This window comes from Schistocerca gregaria, chromosome 3 (genome assembly GCF_023897955.1).
Source record: "Schistocerca gregaria isolate iqSchGreg1 chromosome 3, iqSchGreg1.2, whole genome shotgun sequence".
NCBI classification, from domain to species: Eukaryota; Metazoa; Arthropoda; class Insecta; order Orthoptera; family Acrididae; genus Schistocerca; species Schistocerca gregaria.
In genome coordinates, this window is record NC_064922.1 from 393,136,268 (window position 1) to 393,161,819 (window position 25,552).

The window sequence follows — 25,552 nt, forward strand, 5'->3', positions numbered from 1 at the left end:
TACGTAGCTAGTAACCTCTCCTTGGACAACGATTGTCCTTTACGTTTGACTGGAGACGGGAGTTCCAGCTCCCTGTTCGACAAGGATGATGAATTACATGGCTCTACACCTGCTTCGGTACTATTTTCAGTTGTTAAGTACGTATTATAATCATTGTATTCCTCATATACATTGTCCGCACAGTCGATCGTATGCAACACGCATTCCACTAATTCATCTTGAAGAAACTCTAACATTTGTTGTGAAATTCCTTGGGTTCCTTTCTGACGCAACATCAACTTCGGCAACTGTTGTTGCAGATGTAACGCAGTATTTTCTTTGTTTATCTTCGTCATTGCTCTGCTTTGTATCAACACCGGTAGCACTGTAGCACTGTTGTGAGTTACTCGTCGACTAAGCAGTTCAACTAAGCCCTGTAGCTTCATGCTGCGCTCACCGTTGAATAACTCCAGTCCCGCCCCCTAGACAATATGCGAGGCGTCGAATCCTGTAAACGTCATTGGGCTTTTGAGTCCTCGCCTTTATTACAAGTAGGTATCCTCCATGTAGCATATCAGCTTAAATCACTTTATAAAGGCAAGTCATCGGGTTCAGACTGTACACCAATTACATTCCTTTCAGAATGTCTGATATAAAAGCTCAATACTTAATAATCATACACGACGGCACACTTGTCGGAAGATCCGTACCTAAAGACTGGAAACTCGCACAGGTCACACCAATACTCAAGAAAGGAAGCAGGGGAAATTCGATAAATTGCAGACCTATATCACTGTCAGTGATTTGTTGTAGGATTTTGGAACATATTCTGTGTTCGAATATAACGAATTATCTCGAGGAAAATGATCTGTTGACATCCAGTCAATACGGATTCAGGAAATATCGTTATTGTGAAACACAACTGACACTTTACTTTCGTGTAGAAATAAGTGCTGTGTACAGGATATCGCAAGTTGGTTCTGCACTTCTAGATTCCCAAAAGGCTTTTGATATCGTTCCTCACAAACGGCTTCTAATCAAATTGTGTGCCTATGGATCATCAACTCTGCTGTACGACTGAATTCGTGATTCCCTGTCAGAAACATCACAGGTCTTGATAACCGATGGAAAGTCCTCGAGTAAAAGAGAAGTGATATTTTTATACCACTAGGAAGTATTATAGGCCCTCTGGTGTTCGTTATCTATACGAAAGATTTGGAGGTCCAACTTGTGTATCATATCAGTGACATTTTCTCCCCTATTTCGCGACAGTACGAAACCAACTGCCCTTCTTTGAACATTTCGATGCTCTCCGTCAATCCTACTTCGTAAGTATCCCACACCGTGCGGTAGTACTTCAGAAGAGGACGAACAAGTATAATATAGGCTGCCTCATTAGTAGACCTGACGTATACTGTAACTGTTCTGCCAACGAAACGCAGTCTTTGGTTTGCTTTCTCCACAATAATATCTATAGTTCCAATTTAAATTGATCAGAATTGTACTCCCTAGGTATTTAGTTGAATTACATCCTTTATAATTGCGTGAGTTATCGTGTAAACATAATTTCAAAAAATTCCTTCTTTTACTCATTCGAATGTCCTTACACATTTCATTTTTTAGGCTAAATTGCCACTTTTAGCACCATACCAGTATTTTTTGTGAAGCATTTGGCAATTGGTTTTGACCTTCTGATGACTTTACTAGACTGTAAATGACAGCATCCTCTACGAACAGTCTGACAGGGTTGCCCAAATTGTCTCCTAAATAGTTGATATAGATTAGGAACAGCAGAGAGCTTCAACACTTCCTTAGGGTCGCCAGAAATCAATTCTGTTTTACTCCATAGCTTTTCGTCAATTACTACGATCTGTGGGCTTCCGGCAAGAAATGAGGAACCCAGTCGCACAACGGAGACACGCAATATGGCTAGAAGCCGACTGCGATGTGTGGTCTCAAAAGCCGTATGGAAATCTAGAATACGCCTTCTCTCTCCCTCCCTTTCTCTTTCTTTCTTTCCCTTTCTCTTTTTAGACATTAATATAGCGTTTCCGACAATGCTATCGTGACACAATTAACTACATACAGCACGTGGCAAATATTTTCGTATTTTAGTAAAATAAAAGGGATAATATAAGAACCATTTCCAAAATCATGATTTACTCTGCTTGTCAGTAAGAGGTAACTACGTACGAATTAAATAAATACCATCTCATAAATCTAGTAGACTGCTGTCTTTATAAAGAAAATGTCCGAGAGCGTGCTGAAAAGCAAGGCTTCGAATATTTTGTGCGAAAGATCTTAAAGCTTTTTTTCCTTAAATATCAATGCTAATTAAAATTTGACATCCTTGTTCTTCATATATAAGTATTCAGTCCTCAAAGTAGTGTGTGCGTGTGTGTTTTTGGAGCTTACGGGCGTCAAGGGCGAGGATATCAGCGCCCCTTAACGTAGTCACTCTGGCCACGAACACATTTCTTCCACAGAGAGACCAGTTTGTTGATATCGCCACCGAAGAATGTTTGACTTCATTGACTTCGCCTGCACCACTTCATCACTATCAAATTGAAGTTCTTGAAGATATCCCTTACGTTTCGGAAACATGTGAAAATCAGCTAGTGTCAAGTCGGGACTGTATGGTAGAAATTCGATGACAGTGAATCCAAGGCGTTGGATTGTTGGAGATGTGGCACCGTTCGTGCGTGGTCTGGCATAGTCATAGTAACGTTGTACATCGCCATGTTACTCACTACTGTTCGGCGCCCTCTAGTGGTAGAGGTCTGTAAATGTGTAGTCACGAAGAATAAGAGATAGAATGTTGATAACATCTGTTTAATTTAAAAAGCTTTAAGAGTTTTCACATAAATGTTTTTAGGCGTTATTTTTCGGCACATCATGGTCTGTATGTTGTTACTATGCATTTTCATATTCTTACTGCTTTTAAAGAGTGGAAGAGTGACGGTGATTTATTAATAGCATACCAACTTCACTAAAGCACCGTTCACTTGGTACTGGAGAAGATAAAATACGTCCTGGAAATGCAAACAATCCTTGTAGATCTTTTCATGTCTGCTCCACTACCGTAAGATGCCATCATCTTCGTAGTGCATTAAAATATAGAGATCCACACCTTTTACTGCAGAGGATATGTTAGTCTTCTAGTCCCTGAAACGACCTCTGTTTTTGGGCGAGGATGACACTGCAACTGTAAGCTGTGTAGTAGTGATGAAAAGAGAGGGAAGTAACGTGAAGCTAATCTGGAATTCATGAAGACTTACCAGGGAAAAAATGCGTTTTACGTTGTTGAAATGTTATACGCAATATGGAATTAGCTTACGAGAAGTGAGCTAGTAGCCGCCTTCGGCAGCCGCATTGGCTTTTGCTGAAGACATCACCCGGCTGAATTCTCGTAAGTTGTATGAACATCTTGTACGCCTGAAGAAACTCAAGTTTCATATTACACGAAATTTAGGTTAACACTTGCGTTGGGCTGTAAAATACAATACTATTAGTAAACAGAAGTGGTTACGTTTATGATTACATGCTGTACTGGAATGACCTTTACACATTTACATCACAGAGCTCAGCATATCCTGTTTTTTAGTTTGAATCATATTGAGATCACCAAAAGACGGCCACAGGAACATAGCAGGTTTGTGGAAGTAATTACAACCTTCTCCCCTAGAATAGACAAGACTATGTCTTTAAGCAGTTTCATGTTCTGTTAAAAAAATACACATCAGTGAACATGAGTTAGACTAGTTTATTATAAATCGATGTCTTAGTCACATCATCGTGAAACTATACTTGTAACTGCAATAATTAAACTCACCTCTTAGATATTATCATTGACACTGAAGGTTTGTTGAAACTTATGAAACCAAATAAGAATCTTCTTTCTCAGCTTCAACATTTTGTTGTACCACCAACTTTTTTAACACCTCATGAAGCGTTTCCTAACAAATATGTCATATGTACTGTAACTCTGGCAGAGTTATTAACAAACACTTCATCGAACAAGGACTAACTGGACTGTAGGTTCTTTTCCGCCTTTTAATTAATCTGTAGCCTCCTTAAATGGTGTCAGGAAATGAACAATTCTTCTTGTAAGTCATTATTATATCCTCCCAATCAGCCATCCTCTTTTCTATTTCTCTTATAATATTCGCTTCAGGCTTCTTAACGACGAGGAAATTAGTTATAAATAAAATGTTATTTACAAAAGACCAGTGTATGTCTATGTAATATGCCGTAACCGTCAAGTAATAGAAAGGATAATCCTTTTTCGAAATTAATCAGCCTGTTCCTTTACATGTCTACTTATAGCAGAAGGACTAGAAACGACGTGTGTAGCCTTGAATTCTCCATAATGTGTACCTAGATCTATTAATTCTTTTTCTAGTTCTTTGAAACCTTAATCAGACACAGCATTAAAAAATCTCATACCTTTAGCATACATTGCAAAACACTTTGTTGCATAACTGTTCTTTATGGCTTCAAGTAATCGTGAAGGAGCTGTATAAGCGTGGGATTTCTTTCACTGTCTTTCCTTAAATCAGTCGTTCCGTCTGGAAACATATGGCGAATAGTTTCTGCACGATTTGTACCCAGAGCACTTGCTGTTTTTATCTACAACCAACAAAAATTTATTATCTACAGCCAACAAATAGTTATTCAAGACGTTGTTTTTTTTTAGATACACCACGAATAAGACACCGGTCCTCGCTTCAGTCACTCAAGGATAGACACATCTAACGTATATGGAATCAAACATTACCCAGGATTCGATCATGACTTCTCCGTCTCCTCAGTTCTTAATGCGGACCCTATTCAATTAGGTTGTGCTCGTCTCACCTCGCTATGTGTGCTAGCTTACTCGGACATGCACGACAGTAATGCAGATATTAAATTGTCTTTTTGTCTTCTGAAATTTGTAATTAGGCTGTTTAGTTTTTATATTGGTGACGTCACGTAGTGCTCTATATTAAAATCGCTGACTGCGCTGTGTGCAGTCTGTGTGGCTGGTTGGACTCACTGTTGGATTATTCGTTGGGCAGTTGGATGTGAACAGCGCGTAGCGTTAAGCGGTTGGAGGTGAGCCGCCAGCAGTGGTAGATGTGGGGAGATGCCAGAGTTTTGAGATGTTAACATGAGCGGACGATCTGGACGTGTGTCCGTCAGAGAAAGAAAATTTGTCAAACTGGATGTCACGAATATATATACACGTCCAGATCGTCCGCTCATGTTAACATCTCAAAACTCTATATATATATTATGACTTTTGAACACTATTAAGACAAATACATTGTATGTTCTCTATCAAAATCTTTCATTTGCTAACTATATGCCTATCAGTAGTTAGTGCCTTCAGTAGTTAGAATCTTTTATTTAGTTGGCAGTATTTGCGCTCGCTGTATTCCAGTAGTTAGAGTAAGGTAGATTTTGGTGAGATAAGTGATTAATGAGGGATAGGTAATTGTTAGTCAAGGCTATTCTTTTGTAGGGATTATTAAAAGTCAGATTACTTTGCGCTAAATCAGCTGTTTCAGTATCAAATAACGTGGAAGTTTACCAGCACAGCCTTTTTCTATATTCAAAGCGGAAGTTTCAAATTCTCTACAACATTATCTATATAATAATGAGTGTGTAACTATCCTTCTCCTATTAAAGAAGTATGTTGAACATTAACTGAAAATAGTCAGCACGGATTCAGAAAATATCGCTCTTGTGAAATACAATTTGCTCTTTCTTCTCAGGATGTAATGAGCACTACCGACAGGGATGTCAAACTGATACCATGGTTTTAGATTTCCAGAAGGTTTTTGACACCGTTCTTCACAACGGGAACGTAATCAAATTGCGTGGTTATGGAGTATCGTCTCAGTTGTACTACTAAATTCGTTAATTCTTGTCGAAGAGGTCACAGTTCGAAGTGAGTGACTGAAAGTCATCGAGTAAAACAGAACTGATTTATGGCGTTCCCCAAGGTAGTGTTATAGGCCCTCTACTGTTCCTTACCTACGTAACCGAATTAGGAGACAATCTGAGCAGACGTCTTAAGTTGTCTGCAGATGATGCTGTCTTTTATAGTCTATTAAAGACATCAGAAGATCAAAACCGATACAAAATGATTTAGACAACATATATGTATGGCACGAAGAGTGGCAGTTGCCTGTAAATAATGAAAAGTGTTAAGCCATCCATATGAGTACTAAAAGAAACCCGCTAAGTTTCGGTTACACGAAAAATCATTCAAATCTAATGGTTGTAAATACAACTAAATTCGTAGGGATTACAATTACGTTGAACAATCACATAATTTCGTGGGTAAAGCAAACCAAAGACTGTGATTTATTGGCAAAACACAAACTGCTTGCATCACGCTTGTCCGTTTCTCCTGGAGTACTGTTGCGTGGTGTGGGATCCCTATCAGAAGGATATAGCAGAGAACATTAAAAAAGTTGAAGGAATGGCAGCTCGTTTTGTATTATCACAAAACAGGGATGAGAGAGCTAGGGACGTGATATGTGAATTCGGATCGCAATCATTAAAACAAAGGCATTTTTCGTTGCGGCAGGATCTCATGAAATTTCAGTCACCAACTTTCTCCTCCAGCTGCGAAAATATTCTGTTGGCACCCACCTACACATGAAGGAATAATCGTCATGATGAAATAAGAGAAATCAGGGCTCGCACGGAAAGATTTAAGAGATTGTTTTTGTTTTTCGCCTTTGAGAGTGGGACGGTGGAGAAATATCTTGAAGATGGTTCGATGAACCTTCTGACAAGCACTTAATTGTGAATTGCAGGGTAATAAAGTAGATGTAGATGTATAACCAATATTCGGATGATAATAGCAGGTATTTGAAGAAAAGATATCATTTACAATTAAATGCCTGGTTAGTCCATCTACTTAAATATTCGGAATTTGTCTGAAATTTAGGTGTATGTTTATTATATTATTTGACGACATGACGAACATGGCCAACGCTATCACGAATTTGTAATTATTTTGCGGTAATGAGTTTTTATAATTGGATTGTCGATTCAATGTCTGCCACATAATCAAAGTTAACATTGGACTACAAGATCAGCAGTTTATCTTTTCCGCTAGTTATGAGTATGCTACGATTTCGTTACGACAGCTTAAAAAAGCCTATAAATGTTCCATAGCTAAAAGTTATCCAATGGATAATCCTTAGATAAAAAAATATTTTCATCAAAAAAATTTTGCATAACGATATCTGTCAGAAACGAAATATATGGAGAGAACACTGGTAGCTTCTGATACCTATAAGCAGGCAATTTCACATGCAAATATCGCCAAAAAACAATTAAAATTCACCCATCATAAAATGAAAATATTAGCGGGTCTGACATACTACTACATACTGTGAACTGGAACGTTAGAAACAGAGTTTATTACAGTCAAAACTCATTCAAAAGTTTCTGTGGCGATACCGGCTCCGACTGGTTTGGCAAATTTAAAAGACCATGGCATGAGTCATTGCACAAGGCTGTGTTATAGTGCGCCACGCGGCGTCACCAAACAAACAAGGCTGCTATCAGTAAGCTAAGATATGGATAAATAATTACATCATTCGCAAGCTGCGTAACAGCTGTGGGGGGGCTAAAATTGGGGGCTAAAACCAAAAATTATATTCTGAAAGCAAAAGAATAAGTTTTCTTGAGCACTCCACGCTCTGGTAGGCACGGCTCTAATTTAGAGTCCTGAAGAAATTAGTTTTCGCAGTTAATCGAACTAACAAGTACTGGTGTACTATTGTCCTTAAAGCTGACATGCCCTTCGCTTTTTATCATGGCGTCCTAGAAAGTGCTTATAACGATGTCACAAGTGCTTTTTGATTGCTGGGAAGAAGACTGTCTACGTATCATGATAAAGAAGAGGACTGTTTCCGCGGTAATTTAGTGACACAGTCCGCTGATGCGACCACCAGAATAATAGGAACTTCTTTCGCTATCTCGTTTGAGGTGCCGGCGCCAGAGGCAATTACATAAAGCCAAACAGATCTGGGGAGCAGCGACGTATGAGGAGGCGTTCCGAAGTCCCAGTGACTCTACAAGCGCACTGAGAAGCACTGTTTGCTGCGCAGACGAAGGACGGCTGCAGCTGACAAAGCTCACTTCTGTTCGAAATCTGTCAGGGACAGGCACTTAAATCGCAGGTAAGTCTCCAGGGAATGGGACTATTCAAACGACTGTAAAAGTACCGTAGCACGCAGGAAGTCGTCTTCGATTGACAAATCACGATAAAATGGAAGCAGTACTTTAGAACTCTCTAATGGCGATATTTGTGCTCCACTGAGTACAGCTACCAACTGATGTATGTCTTGTCTTTAACCGCCCATGTGAACAGAATAGTCCGGGTGTAAACCGATATGTCTATCACATATCCATCCTACGAAGAGTGTTCACTACAACCAAATTGATTATCAATGTGAGGGTTAATTTGGATCAGACAGAGCGTTCTGTCTATTTCGTTTTATTGATGGATGGTTTCTCTGTATTCAGACTTCTTCAGTGTTGTAACTGTGGCGATAACCAGATTTTTAGAACTGAATTAAAATTCTGTGTTGAAGTGTCGGTGAGATGTTCAGCGGAGGAGGGGTACGAGGTTCGAGACAACACTACAAGGAAATTATGACCAGAGTTTAGCCTTAAAGGACCAGAACAAATTGGTCTACTGAAAGTGAACTATTGTCTACTGTGTTTTGCTTTATATGTGTTTACTTCAGTCATGAAGTGGATGACACAGTGACGTAACTAAATATTAAACGTAACTGTTTTTCTCGTCTGCTTTAGTTTCCATAGCTATGCACATCCAAGCGCTATAATTTAAAACCTGTTGATTATTTTTTGCTTGCATATCACATTAATCGGTGTAAGGTAATTTTTGACGTTACAGTACTGAATAAGCTGTATTAGTCCCAGATTAACAATAGCTCATTCGTTGTAATTAATAACTTTCACAAATCAGCAATTACGAATTTCTCTATAGTTATTTCCATGTTCGTTTCGATGCATCGAACGAGAACTATATCCGGTGATAATCGAGACCAGCGGGACGCCATTTCCAAATTTTTTCACGCAAAAGTCGTGGCGTTCCTGTGTGCCTGTGTTTGTTAGTAACCATGTTATTTACTTCAGAGCTGCAGGCAGTTATCATTTAGATTTTCCTCACTAATACGCTCAATCTACTTGACACCTCCTAATGTTCAATACATTGCTATGGATCCGCTTTCCGAGTCATTTCAAATCCTTGAAATTTCAAAACATATTACAGGGATCAGGATTCAAATACCTCGGAGTGCACTTGTAAAAAAGATGATCTTATCAGAGAACGTCTGCTTTTCCTTTAGGGATCAGATCAAAATTTTAGCACAGCAGGTGCGCGCTGCTCCGTCAGCCCTCCTGTCCAGGACATGCAGTGACAGCCGAGAGCGGCACAAACTTGCACTGGAGTGAACCCTTGCCGACCTGGTTTGCTCTAGCAGACAGGGCACTAACCCCAAAGAAAATGGCTGCTATTCAACCAATTATCTAGTTATCTAGAGCTCACTGTGACTGGATAATTATACCAGGGTGGTTCAACGAAATTTTTCCTGACCGTAATTTTTTTTTTCCTTTATTGTATTTTCATTCCCTCCGAAGGGGGTGAGCTGGCGGCACCTTAGTACGCTGCTCTTCAGCCTATAGAATTTTTAAAGCAGGCGATAAAACGGTGACGTAAATTTAAAACGGCGGAAAATTGTGGAAGGTTAAAAAATAAAAACAAATGGTGAGCGATGATAATACACTCCTGGAAATTGAAATAAGAACACCGTGAATTCATTGTCCCAGGAAGGGGAAACTTTATTGACACATTCCTGGGGTCAGATACATCACATGATCACACTGACAGAACCACAGGCACATAGACACAGGCAACAGAGCATGCACGATGTCGGCACTAGTACAGTGTATATCCAACTTTCGCAGCAATGTAGGCTGCTATTCTCCCATGGAGACGATCGTAGAGATGCTGGATGTAGTCCTATGGAACGGCTTGCCATGCCATTTCCACCTGGCGCCTCAGTTGGACCAGCGTTCGTGCTGGACGTGAAGACCGCGTGAGATGACGCTTCATCCAGTCCCAAACATGCTCAATGGGGGACAGATCCGGAGATCTTGCTGGCCAGGGTAGTTGACTTACACCTTCTAGAGCACGTTGGGTGGCACGGGATACATGCGGACGTGCATTGTCCTGTTGGAACAGAAAGTTCCCTTGCCGGTCTAGGAATGGTAGAACGATGGGTTCGATGACGGTTTGGATGTACCGTGCACTATTCAGTGTCCCCTCGACGATCACCAGAGGTGTACGGCCAGTGTAGGAGATCGCTCCCCACACCATGATGCCGGTTGTTGGCCCTGTGTGCCTCGCTCGTATGCAGTCCTGATTGTGGCGCTCACCTGCACGGCGCCAAACACGCATACAACCATCATTGGCACCAAGGCAGAAGCGACTCTCATCGCTGAAGACGACACGTCTCCATTCGTCCCTCCATTCACGCCTGTCGCGACACCACTGGAGGCAGGCTGCACGATGTTGGGGCGTGAGCGGAAGACGGCCTAACGGTGTGCAGGACCGTAGCCCAGCTTCATGGAGACGGTTGCGAACCGTCCTCGCCGATACCCCAGGAGCAACAGTGTCCCTAATTTGCTGGGAAGTGGCGGTGCGGCCCCTACGGCACTGCGTAGGATCCTACGGTCTTGGCGTGCATCCGTGCGTCGCTGCGGTCCGGTCCCAGGTCGACGGGCACGTGCACCTTCCGCCGACCACTGGCAACAACATCGATGTACTGTGGAGACCTCACGCCCCACGTGTTGAGCATTTCGGCGGTACGTCCACCCGGCCTCTCGCATGCCCACTATACGCCCTTGCTCAAAGTCCGTCAACTGCACATACGGTTCACGTCCACGCTGTCGCGGCATGCTACCAGTGTTAAAGACTGCGATGGAGCTCCGTATGCCACGGCAAACTGGCTGACACTGACGGCGGCGGTGCACAAATTCTGCGCAGCTAGCGCCATTCGACGGCCAACACCGCGGTTCCTGGTGTGTCCGCTGTGCCGTGCGTGTGATCATTGCTTGTACAGCCCTCTCGCAGTGTCCGGAGCAAGTATGGTGGGTCTGACACACCGGTGTCAATGTGTTCTTTTTTCCATTTCCAGGAGTGTAAAATACACAGGAAACAGACAGGAGAAATAATAGATAGACAATTAAAAATCACGGCGACAGTCTGGTTTCTGTTCGGAAGAGATATAAAAATCACACCCTGCGACAGTATGATGTCCGTTCGCAACACTTCGGAAAAGACGCACAACACTTAACAATCACTAGAAGCACTGCACTAAAAAGTCGGCACGAAAATGACACCACAGGCAAGGGCAGATGGGGGGAGGGGGGACCTGAACAGATGAAGGGGAAAAAAGACCATAATTTCACAACCTTTTAGACTATAAAGCTAATAGGAAGGTAAATTATTAAAGATAATATAAAAAGCTTTTTGAGGAAATAGTTAAACTCAATTAATCCTTTCACATTAAGTGCGAAGGTATGGGAAAACCTTTTGTGAGAAGAATACAAGCGATGTTGTTGCAGTGCAGCGAACTGTGGGGTGTGTTCAGTAAGAAATGCAACACATTTCCGTGGAATATTCCTGCTTCAGTCACTGTACAGTAGTTTCATGAAGTTCCGATGGGTAGCGGCGCTATACAAACTTTTCAAAATGGGGTCTGCGACGGAGTTGCGTTTCGAGGACAAAGCTGTCATTGAGTTTCTCTTGGCGGAAAACCTGAACATCGCAGATATTCATAGGAGCTTGAAGAATGTCTTCGGAGTCCTAGCAGTGAACGAAAGCAAGGCGAGTCGTTGTGCGAGAAATCTGTCTTCACGGCAAGAAGGTCGCTCAAACATGTCCTGTCTCCCGCGTGCCAGCCGGCAGCACACAGCTCTGACTCCTGCAATGTTGGAACGTACCGACATTCCCATTCGAGGTGATCGAAGGATCGCAGTCAAACACCTCGCTGCTCAACTTCACGTCTCCGTTGGTAGTGCTGGTACCCTCGTCCACCAGTTGTGATACTCAAAGGTGTGTGCTTACTGGGTTCCACGTCGTCCAACAGAATACCATAAAGTGCAATGAAGAACCCTATGCGTGGAGTTGCTTACACGTTACGAGGGTGATCGTAACATTTTTCGTCGAACATCGTCACAGGCGATGAAACATCGTTTCATCACTTCCAACCGGAAACAAAATGGCAATCCATGGAGTGGTGCGAAACCACCTATACTTCGAAGAAAAAGTTCAAAACCTCAGCCGGTAGGACCGCGGCTGTGATCTTCTGGGACTCTGAAAATGTTCTCACCCTGGAGCAACGATCAACTCGGAACTGTATTGCTCTACCCCCAGGAAATTGACACAATGACTTCAGTGTGTTCGTAGCTACAAATATGCACACGCAGTTCTCCTTCTTGACGACAACGCAGGGCTTCACACAAGACTGCGTAGAGGAAGTCGCAAAACTTCACTGGACTGGTCCTCCCCATCCACCCTGCAGCCCGAATCTCGCACGTTCCGACTTTCATCTGTTTGGCCCAATGAAGGATGCACTCGATGGGAAGCTGTACTTGGATGATGGCAGGTTATTAACGCACCCAGACGTAGGTTACCGCGTCGACCAGTAGCGTGGTACCATTTGGGCATACAGGCCATCCCAGTACGGTGGCATAAGGCCGTCGCATTGAACGGAGAAGCTCAAGTCCAGTATTTTATAGCAAAAATTTTTTCAGTAAATTAGCAGAACTTCTCTATGAAGTCATAAATACAAAAATCAACATAATTTTGTACAGAGACATGAATATGAACATAAAAATGAAACTAGCAACAGTCTCCTCCAGAGTTTTGGCGCGTCACTGTTGGTCAAGAGTGCAAAGGGTGTTACTATAATTACTACGTAAGTAATCGATCATGTGGCCACAGATACTGAAAGGGTAACAACATCTATTAAGGAGTCTTCCCAAACCCTTAAGACCTTAGTTCCATGAAAAAGAGTCATAATGAGTCAGAGTTCTTAAATGTTTACCTTAGGCGCAGAAAAATTTATAGGAAGCAGCTGATTCCTGAAAAAAAAAGTCATTTATTGACAAAAGAAAACGCAGTGCAAACACAAAAACAAAGCAGTCTGCGGCGTCATAAAAAATAAAACAGAGAGAGACAAACAAAGGCATAAAAAAACTAATAAGGGATGAGAATAAAGTAATAAACAATTCCCCACTACCCAGCAAACTTTGTTAATGACCGTTTATCAAGTGTTGCAGTGACGTAACACCACAAACTCCAAAAACAAATATAGCATCCATAAAATATTTTCACTACATATGATAAAGTAGCTAACAACAACAGAGCATGAAGTCACTAAAACCGTACAAAAATAAAAAATAAAAAACATTAGGCTTCGATGAAGCATCAATGTGTGCGTCCTGAAACAATGCATAGAGAGTAAACAAGCTCCCTGACGAACATAATAAGCGATTCCTTCAGATCAGAGAAGTTTCCAGAATATTTAAAACAAGCAGGAGTTATATCTCTGATAAGCAAAGTAATCCAGAAGGTACAGAAAATTACCGACCCATATCCCACTTGTCACCTTTCTCAAAACTAGTTGTGTCAATTACGGAAGACAGATCAATGACCTGCTGGCATAAATAAAACTTTTTCAGTGAATCACAGGTAGGCTTCCGAAGTAGTAGAAGTAAAGAATCAACTATAGCAGAATTGAAAAAAAAAAAATACCGCTGCATACTCTAGACAAAGATGAGTGACTCGCAGACATATCTTTTGAATCTTCCAATACTTTTGAAATTGTTGACTATAATATCCTACTTAATAAGCTAGGAGCATTAGATATAAGAGGCCTAGCTAACAGCAGCTTCCGATCGTACCTTGCAGATAGGATACAAAGAGTAGGAGTAACACATACCTCAAATAAGTCTAAACGTCAGTGAAACACCTATCATAGCCAAAATACATTAATGCAGGAGTTCCTCAAGGAAGCACTTTAGGATCAGTAATGTTCCCAACATACATTAATGACTTTCCCAGCAATGTTAGTCACTGGGAATAATCCTATCTGCTGATAATAGCATTGTTATAGTCACTGAGAAAACAAGAGAACTCATTGCACAAAAAACAAATGAAACCCTCAAGGAAGTTTACAATTGGCGAAAAAGTAATAAGGTGACATTGAACACAGTGAAAACAAATGCCATGAATTTCAGTTTGAAGAGGGGAATGACACTTTTGAATTAAATTAAATGGCACCTGTGTGGGCTGCATGAAAAAAGCACAATTTGTAGGAATGAATATCTATTTTCTGTTGAAGTTGCGTGAACACACAAAGATACTTGTAGGCAGAATGTCATCAGCGTGTTATGCCCTTAGAGTACTGTCAGCAGTGTGTAGCACTCTCTTTTAATTACTTACTTTACGTATGTACAGTCAATTCTTAGTTGTAGCATGCTTTTCTGGGGAATAAATGCATAAAATATAAAGACAATTTTCAAACTGTAGATAAGTGCAAAAGAATAGTAACGAAAAATAGTAGTCAAGCTCATCATAAAGATCTGTTCAAAACACTGGGGATTTTGTCTCCTCTGTGTGAATAGATTTACCAATCAACTGTACACACCAAATTTAGCTTTGATAATTACCGAAAAACAGTTCCGCCGATGATAATGGAACAACATCTAAACTGTTCAAAAATGGTTCAAATGGCTCTACGCACTATGGGACTCAACTGCTGTGGTCATTAGTCCCCTAGAACTTAGAACTACTTAAACCTAACTAACCTAAGGACATCACACACACCCATGCCCGAGGCAGGATTCGAACCTGCGACCGTAGCAGTCGCACGGTTCCGGACTGCGCGCCTAGAACCGCGAGACCACCGCGGCCGGCATCTAAACTGTACTCACAGCTACAGAAAAGAATAAACACAATACTTAAAACAGCATTTTCTACCAAGGATTGAAATCGTACAATAAATTACGACAGGAGTTTGAAGAAATTGTTAAAACAAACATATTTTTAAAAAAGCAGCTAAAAATACCTCTTAATCTACACATTTTGCACACTGAACGATTGCTTAGATAATGCAGAGTAGGGGTTTGGTGAAAAAAAGTAACACAAATAAAAACAACCTTAATAAACATCTAACATTCTGCACAACACTTCCACATTCCACATAAACTTTCACACTAAATGTTTTTCTTCTTTTCTGCGTTTTCTGGAAAAACTTACTCCCAAAGCTATGGAATGAATAATGCTAATACCTTATCCTTTTTCTCGCTATTTATAGAGGGATACTAACTCATCTTTTTCATACTAGCAAATGGGAAGTTGCAGTGCACAAAATGGTCCTGACATCAGTAGATATGCGTGTAGTGTGTGCAGTGACTGGGAGTGAAAAATGAGTGAGCAGTGTAGCATTACTCTTGTTCATTATTAAATAACTTACTTGTAAAACAGTATTGTACACTAGGGGTAAACTCAGGGAGCAATGCTTTAAACAGAACAGTCTTGTACTCGGGAGCGTGGAGGCTCCAGTTCTCATCCAGCCATCCTGATTTAGGTTTTCTGTGGTTTCCCTGAATTATTTAAGGAAACTGCCAGGATGGTTTCCATTATAAAGCAATGATTGACCACCTGTTCCATCGTTGTCGTACTAAACATGTAAGTCTGTAAATATACGTACACGTGAATTACTTTATTTTTGTTGTTCTTAAACTGTAATCCCAAGACATGACCAATATTCTCGCAAAAGAGATCTACGGATGAATAAAGAGGTTATAAGAATGCCAGACAAACAAAACAATTTAACTGTTAGTTTGATGCCATCAGTATCATAGTACTTAAAGATAAAATTTACAAAAAAGTCTATTTTACATTCTGTAACTGTACAAAGACGTAGCTTTTATTATTCAAGATCTGTTTTAGCGAAAATCTCATGAGTCGTGGAAGCTCTCTGTCTAGTGGTTGTCTGTTGACCAATTTGAGGCTCATTCTCGGCTCGATAGACCACGAGTGCCCTGTATCAATTGCTTCGTCTCGACTTCACTTACACCACTGTGGTACGCTGTAAACCGTTAGTATTTACACCCCGTAGCGAAATGGTTAACTCATCATACCAATACCACCCCCCCCCCCCCCCTCCCATGCACAAGCATACACATCACAGTAGAACAAAGCAAATTATTTTTCTGGAAGAGCATTTAGCCCAGGTTCAGTCAGCAAAAGGATAGACTTTTAATCCCCCACCTCAGAGGCGTATGCCCGCTCCTTCCCCGTGAGTAACTTAGAACTGAGATAGTCTGATCTCACCAGGCCTCACAATGTTTACACCTAATGTTCTATAAATATAATTCTTTGAGACAATGAATCTTATTAAGAAGACTATTGCCTCAACCACTGAAAAGAAACTGTCTTTATTGTATCGTGCAGACATTATTATTCAACTCTCAACGTAGGTAGCATGTTCTGGATATCAAGAGGAGCGTCAAACGGCCACACAATGTTTACACCTAATGTTCTATAAATATAATTCTTTGAGACAATGAATCTTATTAAGAAGACTATTGCCTCAACCACTGAAAAGAAACTGTCTTTATTGTATCGTGCAGACATTATTATTCAACTCTCAACGTAGGTAGCATGTTCTGGATATCAAGAGGAGCGTCAAACGGCCACGACCACTCGCTCCGTAAGAAATGATGGGTGGGAATGAGTTGAGAGCAGCTAGGATGCGTCCAACACAAAGTCCACTTCCTGCCGCTTTATCGTTACCAATTAAGAAATCAGGTTTTCGAACGAATTCACCTTCAGGACGAATAATCAAATTCGATGTAAAGCAACGTCCCATGGTAATCAAAACAAATCTAGTCTGTTGCAGTGCAGCTATGCTCAGTATCTCTGCTTGTACTCAATACCTCAGTACGCTACAGAAATCCGCTCCCTTGCCTGGTACGATGAGCAATAGTACTCTAGCAAGAAAACCTGTACAAAATTGAGTGCATTGCGTCCCTCTCTAAATTTCAAATGTTGACTAACAGCAAAGTCACATTCAGGTAAGAGCATGACTCTTCCTAGAGTTCTGAAATATTTGATAGGGGCGTTTTCTTCCATCCGACTGGCAAGCTTTTCCGTAAACCTCTTCTTCCCCCACGCACACAAAATCACACTTCAGCCAACAATGTTCCTCTGTAAAAGCGTTCCACTCGTGACTGACAGCTAATTTCCTCACATCTGTTAAAATCTGCAGACTGTGTGTTCTGTCGAGCTGTAAGTCCTGACGCCTTCGTTGTGAAAGTGAAAATGTCACCCTGAACTACACGGTAAAAAGCCGAGGGGTGTCTATCTCAGATACTGAAGCGTCAGGAAATCTCGGTTGTAGCGTCATTATTTAGTGAATCCTTTGCTTTGGCGTCCCCTCTTACAGATACATGATTTTATAAATTACATCGCAGAGTTTTATACAAAGTAAAACGCTGACCTCTTCGCGGTTGGAGAGCCACATTTTAGATACACTACGCACACCAAATGCCATGGGAACAAAAGCTAGAAAACAATAAGGCAGGTGGCAGCCTTATAGGGACTAGCGTAAAGATGCATACAGATAGTCTGCTCATCCAAACAGTAGCAGTTAGTCCACGAACCCACGCGAATAGTAAATGGTTGCGATAACACACTTGACCTCTTGGCCACAAACAATCCAGAGCTGATAGAGAGCATCATGACTGATACAGGGATTAGTGATCACAAGGTCATTGTAGCTAGGCTCAATACCATTTCTTCCAAATCCATCAGAAACAAACGCAAAATAATTTTATTTAAAAAAGCGGATAAAGTGCCACTAGAAGCCTTCCTAAAAGACAATTTCCATTCCTTCCGAACTGACTATGCGAATGTAGACGAGATGTGGCTCAAATTCAAAGATATAGTAGCAACAGCAATTGAGATATTCATACCTCATAAATTGGTAAGAGATGGAACGGATCCCCCGTGGTACACAAAAAAGGTCCGAACGCTGTTGCAGAGGCAACGGAAAAAGCATGCGAAGTTCAGAAGAACGCGAAATCCTGAAAATGGGCTAAAATTTACAGACGCGCGAAATTTGGCACGTACTTCGATGCGAGATGCCTTTAATAGGTTCCAAAACGAAACATTGTCTCGAAATTTGGTAGAAAATCCGAAGAAATTCTGGTCGTATGTAAAGTACACAAGCGGCAAGACGCAGTCAATACCTTCGCTGCGCAGTGCCGATGGTACTGTTATCGACGACTGTGCCGCTAAAGCGGAGTTATTGAACGCAGTTTTCCGAAATTCCTTCACCAGGGAAGACGAATGGAATATTCCAGAATTTGAAACACGAACATCTGCTAGCATGAGTTTCTTAGAAGTAGATACCTTAGGGGTTGCGAAGCAACTCAAATCGCTTGATACGGGCAAGTCTTCAGGTCCAGATTGTATACCGATTAGGTTCCTTTCAGATTACGCTGATACTATAGCTCCCTACTTAGCACTCATATACAACCGCTCGCTCACCGATAGATCTGTACTTACAGACTGGAAAATTGCGCAGATCGCACCAGTGTTCAAGAAGGGTAGTAGGAGTAATCCATTTAACTACAGACCTATATCATTGACGTCGGTTTGCAGTAGGGTTTTGGAGCATATACTGTATTCAAACATTATGAATCACCTCGAATGGAACGATCTATTGACACGTAATCAGCATGGCTTCAGAAAACATCGCTCTTGTGCAACGCAGCTAGCTCTTTATTCGCACGAAGTAATGGCCGCTATCGACAGGGGATCTCAAGTTGATTCCGTATTTCTAGATTTCCGGAAAGCTTTTGACACCGTTCCTCACAAGCGACTTCTAATCAAGCTGCGGAGCTATGGGGTATCGTCTCAGTTGTGCGACTGGATTCGTGATTTCCTGTCAGGAAGGTCGCAGTTCGTAGTAATAGACGGCAAATCATCGAGTAAAACTGAAGTGATATCAGGTGTTCCCCAGGGAAGCGTCCTGGGACCTCTACTGTTCCTGATCTATATAAATTACCTGGGTGACAATCTGAGCAGTTCTCTTAGACTGTTCGCAGATGATGCTGTAATTTACCCTCTAGTAAGGTCATCCGAAGACCAGTATCAGTTGCAAAGCGATTTAGAAAAGATTGCTGTATGGTGTGTCAGGTGGCAGTTGGCGCTAAATAACGAAAAGTGTGAGATGATCCACATGAGTTCCAAAAGAAATCCGTTGGAATTCGATTACTCGATAAATAGTACAATTCTCAGGGCTGTCAATTCAACTAAGTACCTGGGTGTTAAAATTACGAACAACTTCAGTTGGAAGGACCATATAGATAATATTGTCGGGAAGGCGAGCCAAAGGTTGCGTTTCATTGGCAGGACACTTAGAAGATGCAACAAGTCCACTAAAGAGACAGCTTACACTACACTCGTTCGTCCTCTGTTAGAATATTGCTGCGCGGTGTGGGATCCTTACCAGGTGGGATTGACGGAGGACATCGAGAGGGTGCAAAGAAGGGCAGCTCGTTTTGTATTATCGCGTTATAGGGGAGAGAGTGTGGCAGATATGATACACGATTTGGGATGGAAGTCATTACAGCATAGACGTTTTTCGTCGCGGCGAGACCATTTTACGAAATTTCAGTCACCAACTTTCTCTTCCGAATGCGAAAATATTTTGTTGAGCCCAACCTACATAGGTAGGAATGATCATCAAAATAAAATAAGAGAAATCAGAGCTCGAACAGAAAGGTTTAGGTGTTCGTTTTTCCCGCTCGCTGTTCGGAATAGTGGAATAGTAGAGAGATAGTATGATTGTGGTTCGATGAACCCTCTGCCAAGCACTTAAATGTGAATTGCAGAGTAGTCATGTAGATGTAGATGTAGATGTAGCTCTACTAGGAGTACACTGAGTATCACCTCCCTCACCCAGTGACGCGTTGTGAGGAGAAAGTGGCTCTGAGCACTATGGGACTTAACATCTATGGACATCAGTCCACTATAACTTAGAACTACTTAAACCTAACTAACCTAAGAACATCACACAACACCCAGTTATCACGAGGCAGAGAAAATCCCTGACCCCCTCGGGAATCGAACCCGGGAACCCGGGCGTGGGAAGCGAGAACGCTACCTCACGACAACGAGCTGCGGACTGAGGAGAAAGTCATTATACGAAGGTGAGTTTTGCAATATTATTGATGACAGGTGTGCAGTAGCTTTTATTCCCCTTTCGTATTTCAACGGTTACCTACCCAAGGCGCCACTGGGCTACAGCTAAACGTAAACATTGTCTTTTATATGATTAGAATAAATCCAGTTGACGTGCAGATTGGTCCCCTCTGCCTCAGATGTAATTGATGAACTGCGCACAATGGAAACGGATTGAAAAATGGGTTGTCCCTGAGAAGTAAGTCGTGGGTGCGGTTCATGTAGAAATTAATTGTAATAACAGCGTTGAAGGTGGTCATCTCCAAATACTGAATTGGAGCATTGCTAACTTAGACCACAGTACTCCACAGGAGGAAGATTACATGATAAACAAACGTAATAGTTAACTATCTCACACACTGTAGATGATTAGAAATCGGAATATGAAATCCATATAATTAAACAATTGACTGAAAAAACTGAGTGGGGAAGGGAAGAAAATCTGGTAACGAACTTACTAAACCATTCGAGTAAATTAAGTATACGGTTTCGTGTCAGACATGGTGATTACGTCTTTCTGTTGGGCGTAGGAAAATACTTGCAAGAAACCAAATAACTGTAGCATGGTTAAGCCATCGACTGCCAGAGCATGTTTTAAACCGAGATACGCTGTGCTTCAACTGAAAACGCACGTACTCCCAAGCTTCTATTTGCTTCCAGAATTTACCAAAATTAAGGGGCGAACATTCAGCAGAAGGCGGCGAAGCTGCAAGTGCTGCCCACAGCCAGCACAGTAGTGGAATCTCTTAGTTCAGTCGCCGTCCAGCCGAAGAGTACTCCTATGGCCCGGTCACGACCAAGAGTACCATTCTGCTTCATGTCGTAGCCTTGACAACTTATTCTGTTTCACGTCCCAACCAAAAGTGCTCTTAAAGCGACGCTTCTCTAAGCTCTCTCCGAAAAGACTGCAAAAAATTACTGGTCGTCCAATCAGACAGCCGGCCGCTGTGAGCGAGAGACTCTAGGCGCTTCAGCCTGGACCCGCGCGACCGCTACGGTCGCACGTTCGAATCCTGCCTCGGGCATGGATGTGTTTGATGTCCTTATTTTAGTTAGGTTTAAGTATTCCTAAGTTCTAGGGGACTGATAACCTCAGATGTTAAGTCCCATAGTGCTCAGAGATATTTTTTCCAATCAGTCAGAATGTTAGGAACACCACCAAGGAGAGGCCGCGTAGCAAACATTTCCCTTCTCTTTCGAAAAGTTTGTCATTACTTGTGCTAATCTTTTAACTTTTCAGTTTAAAAACATTTACAACGATTTGGTGTGAGTCCTTGAGCTGGCAGCATGGTGAAAATCCTGACTAATGTGGGAGGACTCACACATCTGTTCCTAGAAAAAGGTGACGCCAGTGCTCCCACTCTGGTTACTAGTTAAGACATAGTCCAGTCAATGAGTGCTCTTATCCTGTGTCAAAAGGTCAGGTCGTCAATCTCCAAGCTCCTGTTCCATGTGAAGGCCTAGCGTGCAAGATAGCGCTCGACGTCCTTCACAAGTTTTTATTTGTAATCCCTGCTACTGCCCAAATTTTGCACAAGCATCCCCTGCTCGCCAGACCAGCACCATCCACGATACGGTGAAATTCCTAATGGGGCCTAACGTGCACATGACTGCCCTCCTACGGCCTACGTAAAATATTATCTTCACTCGAAACAAGTGCCCAGAATCTCTTGACTTGTTCTCTGCACTCGCCAACAAGACACTACATGCGACACAGTGAAATAACAAACCGGGCTTATTACGCGCGTGAGTGCTCTCCCACTACTCCTGCCAGTTCTTATCCGCGGTCCAGATTCTGGGCTTCTATACTCTGCAAACCAGTGCCTTTCCTGATACCACGCACGTTCACGGTGCCTCCACGTAAGCCTCTATCCCGGTGACTTTTCGCACAAAGGAAAAACTAGCCACTCCTCGTATCAGCTAAAACTAGCCAGATACCACAAGCAAACCCGTACGCAATTAATGGAAAACATTTTGTTATAGGGAAATAGTAACCTCTGCAGTTGCGAGAGGTGTTCAATAAGTAGTGCAACACATTGTTTTCTGAAAGGCGGTTGGTTTTATTTAGGATTCCAGGACTCCATATTATGCCCCACTCTTTTGACTACAAGACCCAATTTTTCAACATAATCTTCGTTCAGTTTGACGTTCTTAAGTCACATTACTGGGATGGCCTATAAGCAGGCGTGGTACCACTCTACTGGTCGATGTCGGAGCCAGCATCAATAACCCCTCCATCCACTTACTGCTTCCCGCCGAGTGCGTTCTTCATTCGGACAAAGAGATGGAGCCATCATCAATAACCCCTCCATCCACTTACTGCTTCCCGCCGAGTGCGTTCTTCATTCGGACACAGAGATGGAGCCAGCATCAATAACCCCTCCATCCACTTACTGCTTCCCGCCGAGTGCGTTCTTCATTCGGACACAGAGATGGAGCCAGCATCAATAACCCCTCCATCCACTTACTGCTTCCCGCCGAGTGCGTTCTTCATTCGGACACAGAGATGGAGCCAGCATCCATAACCCCTCCATCCACTTACTGCTTCCCGCCGAGTGCGTTCTTCATTCGGACACAGAGATGGAGACAGCATCAATAACCCCTCCATCCACTTACTGCTTCCCGCCGAGTGCGTTCTTCATTCGGACACAGAGATGGAGACAGCATCAATAACCCCTCCATCCACTTACTGCTTCCCGCCGAGTGCGTTCTTCATTCGGACACAGAGATGGAGACAGCATCAATAACCCCTCCATCCACTTACTGCTTCTCGCCGAGTGCGTTCTTCATTCGGACACAGAGATGGAGCCATCATCAATAACCCCTCCATCCACTTACTGCTTCCCGCCGACTGCGTTCTTCATTCGGACACAGAAGTGGTAAGATTCGAGATCCGGGCAGTGAGGTGGACGAGGAAGAACAGTCCGTTTTAGTTTTGTGCGCTAGTTTCGCGTGCGCGTAGTTGTGTGAGGCATTGCGTTTGCGTTGAGATGGAGAAGGACAAGTTCGCTTTCATTTTTGTGGTGACGAATACGCTGAAATCATGTCTTCAGTTTCTGACGGTAGCACAGTGCACTTCAGAGTTGATCGTTGCACCATGAGGGAGGACGTCAAATATGATAACCCCTTCAGAGTCCCAAAAGACTGTCGTGATGACTTTACCGACTGAGGGCGAGGCTTTGAACTTTTCCTTCGGAGGAGAGATGCTGTAGCGCAGCTAGACGGATTGCTATTTTGTTTCCGGTGCAAAGCGATGAATCCACGTTTCGTCGCCTGTGACGATGTCCGAAAAAAGTTGTCACGATCAGCATCGTAACGTGCAAACAACTCCACACGTAGGGTCCTTCGCGCCTCTTTAAGGTCTTCTGATAGGCAACGAGAAACCGAGCGAGCAGACGCCATTGAGCACGCCAACTAGTGGACGGTTGTGTCAGCACTACCAAGCGAGACATACAGCTGAGCAGCAAGGTGTTTATGATCGTTCGATCACTCGAATGATAGTGTCCACACGTTTCAACATTGAGGGAGTCACAGCTGTGTGCGGCCGGCCAGCACTCGGGAGTTCCAATAGACCTTGTAGTAAAGATAACAGACGCCCAACGAATCACCACGCTTTCGTTCAGTAACAGATCTCCGTAGACATCCTGCAAGCGTCTAGGAATATCTACAGTGTGAAAGGTGGCTACACTGAGTCACAGCGCCAGAGATTGCGCCAAAGATTATTATTCAGCCGCCTCCACTGGCAGTTGCAACTGAGAAGTTGTTGAGGGCAGTAGTAGTTCTGAGGTAGCTGCAGTTAGAGTAGTAATTGTGACCATGTCGTGTGCAGTTGTTCTGTTGGGCAAGACACCAGATGATGTTGGATTGGGGATGTTGTAATGATCAGAGTGTATTTTTCGTCAATATATATGAAGGTAAAGAAATTTTTTTATTTCAAATGTCTCATTGTCACAGGTTCAGTCAACAAAGCATCTGGAACGGTTCTACCTCAATAAAACAAGATGTTTTAAACACGATTTACACTGAAGTAATTAAAAAAAACTAGAAATACTATAATTGCATTTCGAAAGCAGAATTACAGTCTAACACAAGAACACGAGCCAGATGGTTTGTTGACTGAACCTGTGACCAAGAGGCATAAGACATTTGAAATAAAAAAATTTCTTTACCTTCATATATATTGACGAAAAATACACTCTGATCATTACAACATCCCCAAACCAACAACATCTGGTGTCTTTCCCAACAGAACAAGTGCACACGACATGGTCACAATTACTACTCTAACTGCGGCTACCTGAGAACTACTACTGCCCTCAACAACTTCTCAGTTGCAACTGCCAGTGGAGGCGGCTGAATAATAATCTTTGGCGCAATCTCTGGCGCTGTGACTCAGTGTATCCACCTTTCAAGTCCTCTTGTTTTCCGCCCAAAGTAAGTCAATGACAATGAAACGCACCTGCGTTACAGACGTCATTTTTAAAGCTATGTATAGTGCCGCCACCTTTCGGGACTTCTAGAATCTTAAGGGGCTGCTACGGGAATATTGCACGATGTACCACAACAATTTTCGCATTTTGTTCAGCTGAAACTGGTAGAGAGAAAAAAATTGTTGCATTACTTATTGAACCCCCCTCGTGTCATGTAAGATCATTTGCATATCAAAAACCACATTGCACTAACATAAAAAAGGAGAAAATGTCTCTCTCTCTTGACTAAGTAATACTTTGACTGACGTTCTTCACTTAATAAATCTTTTTTCTTTTTTTGTCAGAGTGTACGACAAGTGCCTAAGGAATGGCACTAGTAGCTGATGAGGACCAGCAGCAGCGTGAGAATCATCTGACGGAGGCAGAGAAGCTGGAACGGCCTGACGAGGAGCCGCAGAGGAATCAGTGGCGTGATGAAGGAGCGAAGGAGGCCCATCATGAGGATGGCCGGGCGCCGGCAGGGCAGCCGCAGGGGGTGGCGCCGGACGGGGGCTGGGGGTGGGTCGTCGCCGCCTCCGTCGCCTTCAACAGCGTGAGTATCCACATATCCAAGTTACCTCAAAAGGCATTGCTAACAGTAAAGTGAGCATCAGCACCAAGACCGGCTGCAACGCGATAGCATTTTGTTATGCATGACTCTCCCTCAAATATCATGAAAGCATTTGTACTTTTACATATGAAGCATGGCTATAAAGCAAGGGGGCTAATGCTGTCACAGAGTAAG

General features: G+C 42.5%; 1 protein-coding gene across 1 annotated transcript in view; it reads left to right on the top strand.

Moving 5' to 3' along the window:
• The first annotated feature begins 8,022 nt into the window (after positions 1-8,022).
• The window catches only part of LOC126354828 (monocarboxylate transporter 13-like), a 91,502-nt gene continuing 73,972 nt past the window's right edge, over positions 8,023-25,552 (top strand). The window contains exons 1-2 of the mRNA XM_050004771.1: positions 8,023-8,165; positions 25,113-25,360. Coding sequence (XP_049860728.1) covers positions 25,136-25,360 — 225 coding nt within the window. The 5' untranslated portion in view covers positions 8,023-8,165; positions 25,113-25,135. The remainder of the gene's footprint in view (positions 8,166-25,112; positions 25,361-25,552) is intronic.